This window comes from Delphinus delphis, chromosome X, assembly GCF_949987515.2.
Source record: "Delphinus delphis chromosome X, mDelDel1.2, whole genome shotgun sequence".
NCBI classification, from domain to species: Eukaryota; Metazoa; Chordata; class Mammalia; order Artiodactyla; family Delphinidae; genus Delphinus; species Delphinus delphis.
The window spans coordinates 82512182-82525326 of record NC_082704.1 but is presented as its reverse complement, the minus strand read 5'-3'; the positions used below and the strand labels follow the sequence as shown (position 1 = coordinate 82525326).

The 13145-nt window shown below is 47.0% G+C and overlaps 1 protein-coding gene across 7 annotated transcripts in view; it reads right to left on the bottom strand.

Annotated features, from left to right (window-relative positions):
- KDM5C (lysine demethylase 5C) overlaps nt 1-13145 on the bottom strand; it is a 31776-nt gene that overhangs the window by 14766 nt on the left and 3865 nt on the right. For 4 of the 7 annotated variants that reach the window (XM_060002303.2, XM_060002301.2, XM_060002306.2 and 1 more), the window contains exons 2-12: nt 12125-12202; nt 9748-9870; nt 9284-9454; nt 8773-8907; nt 7902-8025; nt 7612-7793; nt 6417-6575; nt 4524-4643; nt 4239-4397; nt 3198-3379; nt 2938-3100 (exon numbers count right to left, since the gene is read on the bottom strand). In XM_060002303.2, the coding sequence (XP_059858286.1) occupies nt 2938-3100; nt 3198-3379; nt 4239-4397; nt 4524-4643; nt 6417-6575; nt 7612-7793; nt 7902-8025; nt 8773-8907; nt 9284-9454; nt 9748-9870; nt 12125-12202 (1596 nt within the window). The remainder of the gene's footprint in view (nt 1-2937; nt 3101-3197; nt 3380-4238; nt 4398-4523; nt 4644-6416; nt 6576-7611; nt 7794-7901; nt 8026-8772; nt 8908-9283; nt 9455-9747; nt 9871-12124; nt 12203-13145) is intronic. The other 3 variants (XM_060002305.2, XM_060002308.2, XM_060002304.2) reach the window with 1 other exon arrangement.

Below are 13145 nucleotides of genomic sequence, written 5' to 3'. Positions count from 1 at the left end.
GATGAACCTCAAAAATATTATGCTAAGTGAAAAGCCAGACAAAAAAGACCACATATTATTCCATTTATATGAACTGTCTAGAAAAAGCAAATTTTTAGAGTTAGCAGATCAGTGGTTGCCTGGGACTAGGGGTTGGAATGAAGAGTGACTGCAAAAGGGCACAAGGGATCCTTTTGGGGTGATGGAAATGTTCTAAAACTGGATTGTGGTGATGGTAGCACAACCCTGTAAATTCACTGAATGGTGCATTTAAAATGCGTGATTTTTATGGTATGTAAATTATACTGCAATAAAGCCGTTTTTCAAAAAAGATGGTTATAAATAGTTCATGGTGAGGAAGTAAAAAATTATTCTAGACCAGCATTGTCCAATAGTAATATAATGCCAGCCACATATGTACTTTTTAAATTCTCCAGTAGCCACATTAAAAAAGTAAAAAGAAACAGGTGAAATTAACTTCAATGTATTTTATTTAATATATCCACAATATTATCATTTTAATGTGTAATTGGTATACAAAAGTACTACTGAGATATTTCTCATTCTCTGTTTCATACAATGTCTTGAAATCCAACATGTTTTATACTTTCAGTACATTTCAGCTGGGACTAGCCATGTTTCAAGTGCTCAATAGCCACATGTGGCTAGTGGCTACCAAATTGGACAATGCCATTCTAGATGATCAAACTTGACAAAAGAGATTATAAAATCCATACACTGATTACTGTCATGTCAAAACTTACATAAAAAAGATGGAAATGTAACAAAATGTGGAGGATATAGAGATGACCTCTCTACTGCCATTTTTTGGAAAGGGGGGATGTTTCTTTTATAATAAAAATACTTATACTATGTATCTCTATAAAAAGAAATGGCCCTCTCTCACCAAAGGGGAAGATGGGTGAGGTGGGGGGGGGAGTGCAGCCAAAGATAGCTCTGAGGGACCTCCAGCTGGCTAAACTGCAGCCTGCCGACATGTGAATATGAAAATCAGATGTCCTGGATTGAGGGGATACTGCCAAGTCCAAAGAGCCTGGAGATGCTGGGAACTACCTATAGGAAGGGCCTGGCAGACAGAGGGTGGGGTGGTGAAACAGCAGCTGGCCAGAGAAGCTGGGGAGCTATGAGCAGGAGAAATGCTGTGAAGGTGGAAGCAAAAAAGTCTGTGATAAAAGTTTTTTAAGAAGAGATTAGGGCTTCCCTGGTGGTGCAGTGGTTGAGAGTCCGCCTGCCGATGCAGGGGACACAGGTTCGTGCCCCAGTCCGAGAAGATCCCACATGCTGCGGAGCGGCTGGGCCCGTGAGCCATGGCCGCTGAGCCTGCGCGTCCAGAGCCTGTGCTCCTCAACGGGAGAGGCCACAACAGTGAGAGGCCCGCGTACCGCAAAAATAAATAAATAAAAAGAGATTAGAATTGAATGAATATATATATGTGTGTATATATATGTATGTATGTATGTATGAATCTTAGCTGTCTGAATCCTTAAGGAGAATCCTCTTCTACTCTTATAATTCTCCTTGACACTGTGGGAAAGAACTGATGCTGTGGGTCAGGAAGAAAGGAGTCTGAGGAAAGGTCAGACCCAATGTCTACTTGTGAAGAGCATAACTTGAAGGGCCCTTGGTCATTGCTACATCTTGAGTCCAGTAATTGTTTTTTTTTTTTTCCCAGTAATTCTTAAATGAGGTGATGCAGAGAGGGAAAAGGAATGCGTTTCCTCTAATTCCCTAGATATCTCAAACCTTGGTTAAATATCACTAAAATGCATAATAAAAAGTATTACTCATAGGTTATATAGTATAGCAAAACAAGCTGAAGGCAAGAAGAAATTCAGGCAAGAACCACTGACCTACTGTACAGATGACCAGGGATTTCAAGGAGATATTAATTCAATATGTACTGACTGCTTACTGTCCCACGCACTAGACTAAGCAGTAAGGTAGCCAAGGATGGTTTTGGGGGCACGGGGTTGAAGGGAGTGGGGAGGAGTAGCAGCACAGAATGAATAAGACTGAAAGCAGAGGTGGAAGATGTACTCATTCCTGTTTCTACAGGACTGTTGATCAGGTTATTTTAAGATCCACACCAGAAAACTGGCCGATACTATTCAACGTCAGAAATTCCCAGGAATATAAAGCCCCTTATAGGTAAGCCAGGATGTATACCCACAGTGGGAGAGAAGTCCACAGAGAAGGAGAACAGGACAAGTCAGGACTCTGGGTTCAGCTTTTTTTTTTTAAATGCTGAAAGATATTGGCACCTTTTTTTTTTTTAGGTTACTTCCCCCCACCCCGTCCCAGCTTTACTGAGATATAGTTGACATATAACATGTTGGTGTACAACATGTGGATTTGGTACACTTATATATTGCAAACTAATTACCACCATAGAACTCTGACCTGTTAAATAAATAAACAGACCTACCCACTGCTCCAAGAAGGGTCACAATATGGAAAGGATAGCAGAGACTGCTAGTTGTCCCCTTATATTCATTCTCACCCTCTTTCTTAATAGCATGACCTCCAATTTGTAGCTGGTACATGACCATCCTTAATAAAAATCAGATTGTCCAGTTTTCCTCACAGCTAGATGTGGCCATGTGACTAAGCTGTGACTAACCAGAAGTGAATGGAAATGATGTGTACCCTTAAGAGTAAGGAGACTTGTCTTGCCCAGTCCTTCCTCTATTTCCCTTTTCCACTGGTGGAAGCCATCCCTAAGGTGTTGCCCTCAAACATCAGGCCCAGAGGGCTCACCATCACATTGTATCTCTAATCACTATTATTTCTGTCAAACCTATAGCCTGATTAAGACAGAATAGGAATGAGAAAGGGGCAGGGGTAGATTCCAGACAATGACCACCACCACCACCACCACCACCACAAAGGACACCACTAACTCATTCCTACACCTTGCCCTATTTCCTGGACACTCACCGGCACACCATGGGACATGAGGGTATTGGGATTCATGAGGGTGACAAGTTGGTGCAGAAGGTCAGGCTGGCTATCAAAGAGCTCAGGTGTCAGCTTCTTCATCACCTCTTCCAAATGTTCTGCTGCAAGTGAGGGTACCCCATACCAGGTCTTCGGCTCACCCCTGGCCAAGCAGAAAGGAGACATGTAGAGTGGACACACCTATGGTACTGAAGGAGCCCACCCTGACTGCTTCCCTGGCTCACCAGGACCCCACTCACCAGTGGAGGTAGTTAATGGAGTAACTCCAGTGATCCTCAATATGCCAGCAAAAGGCTGAGAAGACCATGCCCACGTAGAGCCAGGGCACCTTCATGCCGGAGATATCTGCATTGATGTGGCACAGTACGGACTGCTCCAGCACCGGCATCACATTCAGGTTCCAACCACTAGTAGCATACTCCTGTCAGGTCAGGTATTTGTGGAAAAGGGATGAGAGTTTTGCTAAGGAGTGGAGATCTTTAGCCCAGGGAACCTTAATTTCGAGGTCATAGACCTTTCTGAAACATCTAAGAAATAATATAGGTGTTCTTCCCCCTGCCTCCGTCAAATGCATACACACAAAATTTCAATCCACTTCACTTTACTTCAATTTTAGGGAGGTTTATAGATGTGCCCACCCACCAAAATATCTGCAAGTTAAAAGCCCCTGCTCTGGACCAACATGCACCCTTCCCTTGATACAGGCCTAGGGCCTCATTATTTCCTGAACTTACAATCCCAGTCCCTGAACACTTCTTATGAATGAGCCAGGCACCCTGCCAGGTACTTCATATACCTTCTCATTTAATTCTTTTTTTTTTTTTTTTTTTGCGGTACGTGGGCCTCTCACCGCTGCGGCCTCTCCCGTTGCGGAGCACAGGCTCCGGACGCACAGGCCCAGCGGCCATGGCTCACGGGCCCAGCCGCTCTGCAGCATGTGGGATCCTCCCAGACCGGGGCACGAACCCGTGTCCCCCACATCGGCAGGCAGACTCCCAACCACTGCGCCACCAGGGAAGCCCTCTCATTTAATTCTTATAAAATTTGTAAAATGGATACTGTCCCCATTCTACAGACAAAATAAACAGCCAATATCATGGCTGGAGATGCCATGCCAGATATTAGGCTGTGTTCTTTACACATATCATCCCATCTACATCTCACAGCAACCATATAAGGTAGGCATAATCGTCCCCATCCTATAGAGATACTGAGTCTTTCAGATACTAAATGACTTGCTTAAGTCACACAGCTGACATAACCATGAATCACCTACTCACCTCCTCCTCAGGGGTTAGGTGCCGCTTACTGTCACTGACGGGGAAACCGCTACCAAATTCTTTGGAATGGATGTCAGCCCCATACTCAACAGTCACATCTTCCTCAATGCTATTCACCAGCCGCCAGAATTCCTTCTCCACGAGTTCTGTGGGCACCATCTAAGGAACAGGGGTAGCAGATGACCATGGCCCATCATATCCTGGCCCCACTGACCCAGGAGAGCTATTGACCATCAGGCACCTATGACCCTAGCCCTGACACTACCCCAGCCCTCCATCACCTACGTGTACGGGCATGTTGAAGTAATCGGCTTTAAAGGAGTCAGCCATCTCGCCAAAGCTCTGCAGAGTGTATTCCCGGGTAGCCTGCTCAAAGCCAAAGGCTTCGGGGGGGCGCTTACACTCCTGAAACCCAAAGGAGAACACGTCACCAAGGCAGAGGCAAAGAGGTGGAGAATCCTCAAAAGCGGAGCTGGAATATGGGGTAGGAGTCAGAAGGAGAACAGCCCTAGGTCTGTACTGAAGGCCCCTGAGGCAGGTCTCACGTCATAGCTCTACCTTTTCCTCCTAGCACTTGAGCACAGTTAGTCTCTTCATTCCCCACATGCACTTCTACCACGCTCTTGCTCTTCTCTTCCTTTAGGACTTTACTATCTAAACCATGGGCTCTGACTTAAATATGCTACCCCATGCTCTTCTGCCAGTATTTTTTCTCTCAAGATAAAATGTGACTTTATACAGGATGCTTAGAGAAGTTTTATGCCCAGACTGGAACTACAGACCTGGGAAAATGACACTGAATATTCTAGTAGCTTGGAGGATGGGAAACAAAGGCACCAACTCCTAGTGTCAAACCCCACACTATTCCTGTTCTTTACACTGTCTCAGAAGACAGGACATGTGTCTAACTCACTTTGTATCTATGTTCGTGGTTTTAGATGAGAGATGTATGTACCCCAGTCAGACACACCTTCTGCTCATGTCTGAAAACTAAAAGTCAATCTGGTCCACTGGCCCACAATCACTTAGAGAAGAGAGCCAAGTAGACCTGACAGTCTGTTGTCTATGATACTTTTGGTATCCAAACTCCTCCCTAAAGGAATCCCCACCACTACCAAGGCAATTATGCACTGCCCTGGTCTCTTTCCTCATTTGTGTGTGTCTAGTGTGTGTGCACGTGCACACCTGGTCTCTGTGACCACAGTTGACAGGGCAAGAAACTGTCAGCGTCTACTCTCCAGAAACCGAGGGAGAGATGTAGACAAGCACCCGGAATTTGGATCAAGGTAGGAGGCTCATGAAATGGAACTGAAAGACTTCCCAGGCCTCTTAGCCCTCACTGCTGCTACAGCTGCTCTCCTCACTGCCTCTCTTGCACTAGGTACACTATCCCCATGTATCCTTACTCCTGCACTCCTCCATCCCCCAGTCTAGAAAGCCTGCCCACCTCTTGTAGTTAAAATCTACAACACTGCAAACCAATCTAATTATCACAACAGAAGGAAAATACCTAAATAAATATTATACCCACATGATGGACCCCCTACAAGGAAAAAAAAAATCATACCCATGAATAAATTTAATAATATAGAAAAATGATTATAAAGTAACAAATGAAAATATACAGTAAGATCCCAAACTTGTTAAAGATAGTTATATATAGGCAACAACGAAAAGATGAGAAGAAAATATACCAGACTATTAACAATGGTTGTCTCTAGGTGGTGAGATGATAGGTAATTTGTCTATTTTCCAAGCTTTCTAAAAGAAACAAAGAATAAAAAACTTGGAAATCAAAAGAACATTTTTTTTCATATTCCTGTCCTCCAAATCTCATTGCTGACACCTTCCCTGATTACTACCCTTAGTCACTTTCCTGTCCTCTGAACTTCTACATCTGAATTTCTAACACACAATTTAACATTTGATTATATGTCATCACATATGATCTGTCTAATCATGACTCTCACCTCCCGGGGTGGTCCGAGAGCTCCCAGAGAACACAGGCTGAGTGTCCTCCTTTTCTTTCTCCCAAAGTTCTGCCCAACCTAGCCCCACCCCAGGGACCCAAAACATAAGACTGTGTCTGAGCTAGAAGGCTGCTTTCAATAAGACCGGATGAAGGAAGGCAAGGATAGCCTATGAGGCAGACATAGACTGGGGCTGGGAAGTCCTTACCGCCATGACACACTTTGGGCACCGCCAGACACCCTTGGGAATCTCAGGCAAAGGAGGCAGCAAGCAGAAGATGTGGTAGTTGTCATCACAGCCATCACACAGCAGGAGCTTGTCGTCCTCATCCCCTCGGGAACACATTCGGCATACATATGACTCAATCTGCCAGGGGAGGGAGGCAACAGTTCATCAACCTAAGCCCTGTCCAGCCTTTCAAACATCAGACTCCTCCAGACTGCACCCTAGTCCACAAAGATCTCCATTAGAAACCCACCTTGCCTGCTGGCTGGATCATTCATGGCCCTGTACAGGTTAGTCATGCTAGGCCTGGAATTTAACTGCATGCACGTACCACTTCCCCAAATAAACTAACTGTAGAGCTGTGACAGCAGAGTCTTTATCATTCAGTCCTGAATCCCCCATTTTTATTCATTCAATACTTACTGAACACTTATGTGTTCAACATTACGCTGGACTCTTCAGTACAGCGATAAATGAGACATGGCATCTGCCTTCTAAAGGCATACAGTACTCCAGAGGCACAAGTTCATAAAAATTAAAGGGCAGTGTGGAAACTGCCAACAGCAGCCCATAAAAGGGTACTATGGAAACCTAAAGGAGGAAGCACTCGAATCAGCTGGAGATAAGGAGGAACAGCCTTGAGAAGAACTTCACTGAAACGGTGACACTTGAAACTGAGACCTGAAGGCAAACTGGAATTTGGCAATGGGGCAGAGCACAGGCGAAAACTCTTCCAGGCAGAAGAAACAGCATGTACAAAGGATGGGGAAAGAAAGCATGGCACATCTCAGGAAAAAAACAAACATACCTACAAGTAGTTCAGTGTGGCTATAGCAGAAGGAGTAAGGTGGGCAGTGCTGGGGAATGAGGCTAGAGGTCTGCAGGGACTGGATCATGCATTGTAATGAGGAGCTTAGCCTTTATCCTGAAGCAATGGAGAGGGAGTCTCCTCCTCTGCACCCTTCCAGCACTTCATGTTGACAGCACTTGATCACCCTTTCTTGTTCTTTGTTCCATGTGAGTTGGCCTTGTTTCCCCAATTAAGTGAGCTACCTGAGGGCAGGGCCCACCAGGCCCACTTTTCTGCTTAATGCCACCTGGTCCAGTGCCATGCTGGGGAAATGCTCGTTGAAGGGATGAGAAGCAGAGCATTAGGAAGGCAGGGCTAGGTCCTTACAAACTGGGCATTGCTGTGGTTCCTCCGCAGCCTCATGGTCATCTTGGTGCAGGGCTCTGGGCTGTGACTCAGCTCCTCCTTGCTCTCCAGGAAGGTCTTGGGTGAGGGTGACTCCACCTTCACGTCCCCGCCTGACTCCTCCTTCACCACTATGGTGGGGGGGCACTCGGGCCCTTCCTTATCTGGGAGAGAGGAGAATGGCTCTAAAGTACAAGTCTGAAAGTCGCGGCCCAGGCTCCTCTCCCCTGGTGAGGCCATTCTTCACACTGCCCCAGCCTGTCAGGCCTCACCTTTTTTCCGCAGAGTCTTATCCTTGGCCATGAGGCCCAGGCCCATCATCTTGGGGCCTGCCCCATAGATCTGAAGCTTCTTCAGCTCAGGATTCTTTTCAATGTCTTCCTCTGTGGGTTCCGGCTGGAAGGAAAGAAGGAAATGAATCAAGACTATCTTGGGCAGACTGCCCCATCCTAAAAGAACAACAGCCTGGACTCTACCACATGAGTTCATGCCAGGGTGGAGGCATAGGTGGGCCCAGGCAAGAATTCAGATTGCTTTTTGGAGACTGAGGGTAAGTGAACTCCCTCCTCATTCCTCTCTTGGAATGGAATTAAGATGGGATCTCAGTTTTTCCAACTGTAAAATGAGAATATTAACTCCTATCTCAGAGTTACAAGGGGTTTGAGGAAAACATATATAAAGAAATCTAAGTATTTGAATCTACCAATAAATGGCAGTGACTAATATGATCTGGTAAATTACATGCTTCGGTGAGCCCAGGGACAGTGTGTATCTTGTTCTCTGTTGTATCCCCAATGCCCAGAAGAATGCCGGCACATAAGCTTCTTCCTGAGGCTAAGATATAGTTATAAGGAGAAAAAGAAGAGTTCTTCCCCTATGAGCAGAGTGAGTCAGGAAAGGAACAAGGCAGGCAAGAACACCAGACATAGGAAAGATATTATACAAACAGATCAAAACCCAGCTCAGAAGCTCAGCTGAGAGTAGAGGAAGAGCAAGAGTGAAGCCAGAAAGAGGCACACTACTGCTCAGAACTCAGAGAACCAAGAGAAGGGAGAGTGGAACAGGGAAGAGAACCTTGGTCAGAGGGAAGGGAGAGGACTCTTCACCACCAAAGCTCCAAGTTAGAAGAAGGGAAGTACTCACATCAGGCTGTAGTCTCTTGGCTCGCCGGCCATAGCTGTTGAACTTGGAGGGCTGCACAGACTGTCGAAGGGGGATACTGTGGGGTTTGTATTCCTTGTCCTTCTCCTCATTATCAAATGGACGTGTGTTGCACTGCTGGGGACAGGTGAGGGGTAAGGGTCAGGGCATGGGGCCCCAGCTCCCAACAGCAAGGACCTCCCTTTACCCTCACCCAATAGCAACCAAAGCCGTGGTTTCACACCGCCCGCCACCCACCCACCCAACAGGCCCTGCTCAACTGGCCACTGACACCAGCACACACTTTGGGAATTCTTCTCATGCCTCTGCTTATGCCATCCCGCCTTCCAACCACCTCCCCGCAACCATCTCCCCAACTAAACCAAACTCCATCTCTTCCCAGACCTCTCCAGGTCTCCAGTCCACTCCACTGAACCAGTTCCATTAAGAACAAGTGTGGAAATTTGCATCTGGCAGGGGAAAGCCTACTCCCACCCCGGCTCGGCATCCTTACCACCAGGTTGGCTCCAGACTGGTACATCTCATAGGGGTAAACGATGCGTTCATAGTGGGAGCGTAGCAGGGAGCCAATGTTTTTGCCTGGTGGGTAGTTGAGGCGTTGGGCCACCCGAGCCCATCGACGGTCCTTGCAGATGGCTTCATAGCCACCTTCCTCCACCACGATCTGTAAGGACAAGCAGAAAGGGACGTGGATGTGCTGTATGTATGTACAGAAAGGACAACGAGGACAACTCCAGCCCCTCACTTCACTGGAGGCTACCCCCTCCTACCTCCACCACTCAGACTCAAATTGCAGCCAAGAGATGCCAAGAAGTTCTGATGACAGCTTGTGTGCTACCAGGCTGTGCCCCTTCCACTGTAGCCTAGAGATCCAATATCCAAACCAAGGTGGCCCCCAGAGTACCAAGGATATTAAGGTGTGGGGTGGGGAGGGGTTTGAGAAAAACCTGTTCTTACTTTGCTGAGGCTGTAGAGGTCCAAGATCCGCCGTTCTACATTGGGAATCTTTAAGGAGGAGCCCTGGATTTCCCAGAATTTGGCAATCTGATCCAAGTAGTTCAGTTTCACTCTCGTCTGGGCCTGGAGAAAAAATGGCTCAGAGAGGCCGGCCTCCCCCTCTACCTGACCCCTATCTTCTGGCCTAATCTTAGGGGAGGAGAAGGGATGCAGAGCAGCCCACTACCCAGGGCCTCTCCCAGTGAACTGGATCCCCAACTCTAGGTAGCACCTCGCCCACCTCTCTTATCTTTGCCACCTTCCAGGCAACAGGAGAAGCCCAAGGTCCCAAAACAGAGCAGGTAGAGTCATAACAGCCAAAACTTTACATATACTCTTTCTCAATCTCCCTGACAGGGCTGTAGAAGTATTGTCATTTCTTTTACAGAGAGTCCCTGCTTCCTCAAGTCACACAGCAGGTACCAAGAGATCTGAGTGTCAAATAACGTACGTATTTGCTTTTCCTCTGCTAATAATCTGCTGTATAGTCTTGAGTAAGTCAGTTCTATTCTCTGGACCCGTTTTCTGATTATGAGGGAAATAAAAAACTGCCCAGTCCACTCACCCCAGAAGGGTAGACTTATGAGAGGAACAGTGAATGCCCTCTGGAACTTTGGAATTAAATCTAAGCTCTAGGCATGTTTCAGAGAATGAAGGCTCCAAAAGAAAACATTCACCTCTTCACATGCACCATGAAATTTGTTCCATGGTAGCTGAAGGGTGAGAGTGTATGCTAAAGATAGAATGGCCTAAAGAACTGAGATGGTGTACCAAAGCAGCACTGCCACCTGGCCTACCCAGGAACCAATGTGGGCCAAAGATTCTAGGAACAAGGCATGTACCATGCTTTCCCGAAATCTCAGTGACCCAAGAAGGGCTCCCCAAGGCCCCAAGTCTATAACCACCTCACCCTAATCAGAAGGCCTAGTTCTAGGGAGAACTGGGTGAGTCATTATCATTCATTACCTTGCTCTGATCCCATTAGGGGGAAACAGGGACAGTTCTTTCACAGATGAGGAAAAGTAAGGTCTATTTGTGGAAAGGAACATCCTATGGCTCCTTTGCTATGAGAATCCCTAAGGGGCCAGGAACCCTACTCCCTCCACCTCAACCCCTTAGCTTTCCAACCTTGGCCCATCCCTGTCCCTCCCCCTCATTAGCCAGCACTATCTCTCTAGAAAACCTGTCCCTGTCCCATGGTAGGCTACACCTTGTCCTAGCTATACCCCAGCAGACCTGGTCAGATCCATTTCTCTAAGGACCTTGTACCCCATACAAGAGATGATTTTTGCCCTGACCAGCACAGCACCTAGACCGACTCTAGAACAGTGATTCTCAATGAGGGGCAATTTTGCCCTCCAGGGGACATTTAAGTAATGCCTAGAGACATTTTTGGTTGCCATAACCGGGAGAGGGTACTATGTGGGTAGAGGCCAGGGATGCTGACAGACATCTTACAATGCACAGGACAGCCCTCCACGACAAAAAATTACCTGGCCCAAAATGTCAATAGTGCCAAGGTTGAGGAACTGTGGTCTAGAAGACAAGTACGCTTTTAGGTAACGGGTATTCGGTTGGGCCTAACAGTCACCCCCACACCCCCAGACATCTAGTAAGGCTTGAGGATACATAATAATGAGGGAGAGGAGTGGTAGCATACCTCTACCCTACACCTTCCATGGGAAACTCCAGAACTTTACCTCTGGAACTGGCTTGAGGGCATCTACTCTCATTGCCCTGGGGCATTCTCAAGTCCTTAGTGGAGAACCTCATCTTACCCATGCAAAGGGCCTAGATTTCCTGTATGGAACATAAAGGAGAGGGAAAAGCCTACCTGCCTGACTCTCTGTCCAAGTTTGTAACCATTCCAGCTTCCTCACAGACCAGTTCTTGTGTTGTTCCTGCCCATCCACCTCACCTCCCACCTTACCAAGCACCATGGAAGAAAGGTAGGAAGCACAGGGTTGTAGATGAATTGGATAGATGAGGACACATTCAGCTGGCCAAGCAAGAAAGGGTCTCAACCAGCCCCATGTTTCTCTTTTGTTGACCCAAGCAGGGTAGGTTAGTTGACAGGGGAGCTTCAGAAGTAGCAAACCTTTGTGGGAAAGGGCCACCCCCAGCCTTGGGGCTATCAGATTTGGGATGCTAAATGCTCCTGCTCTAGGTTACATTCAGAGCTCTAAAGCTTCCTCCATGCCCTCCAGGCAATTTCACAGAAGAGAGAACAAAGGCCTAGTTAGGTAAAGTACCTTAGACAGAGAAGGTAGGAGGGAAGTGGGATCAGAGCTCAGGTATCCATTCTCCCAACCCCACCACCAGTTGCTAGTCATCTTACCTCTAGTTCATTCAGCCTCTGGATTCGGGGAGTAAACCTGAAGTTGTCCACTTCTACAGCAAAGGGTGGCTGCCAGTCCTGAGTGGGTACAGAGGAAAAAAGGGAGTTGGGTTATTCCAGTATAGTGCAAGACCAGAGGGGCACCAAAAGCAGCTCAGCACCCCATTCATGCCTTCCCAGACCTCTAGCCACGTCAGACCTTTTAACCTGGCAAACACCCAACCCATACACACACAACTCACTACAGGGCTTTAGAAGCCCCTCAAGTCCACATCCAATACCCCATGCACATACCCTAGGAAATGTCTTCAGAGTCCCTGCAACAGTACAGTGCTAGGATTTTAAGAAATAGAGAGATGGGGCCCAAAACAGCTGACTTCAAACTCTCCCTATGCCCATATTAACTCCTCATCCCCTAGGCATAGGACACACAGTCTGGAAGTACTGGAAAGCACACAGGATCTGGAGTCAGAAAACCTGGGTTCATGTTTTAGCTCCACTACTTACTAGCTAAGGGATTTTACCTTTCTGAACCTGTTTTCTCAACTGTAAGGTGGGAATATGAACTCCTGCCCTGGCTTCCTCATAAGACTGATATGAAAATTAAACTGGTTTTCAAATGAAAATGTTATTCAAAAGAATCATCATTAAGACTTGACATCTAAGGCTGACCTCACTACCCAATACATATGCAGGGTAGCTCATCTCCAATTTGGGCAGGATTTAAAGGTTTGGGCCTTTAGTGTCTGTTCTCTCAGTTTAAAAGGCCTGAGATAGACACTGCAGGGAAGAGCAAGGAACAAGGAGCAAGAATTTGCAATACTCACCTGGTCAGAAAGGCTTCCTGTGGGTCCACTCTCAAACACCTGCCCAGTACAGGAAGAGGCAGGGGAGGAAGCGGGGAGGGGTGTCCTAAGTGCTGGGATGCACCACTGACTGTGGTAGCAAAGAATTGGGAGGATTTGGGGAGAAGGAGGGAAGTCAGGGAAAGATAATGAAAGTGGGGGAGACTCTGTCCTGC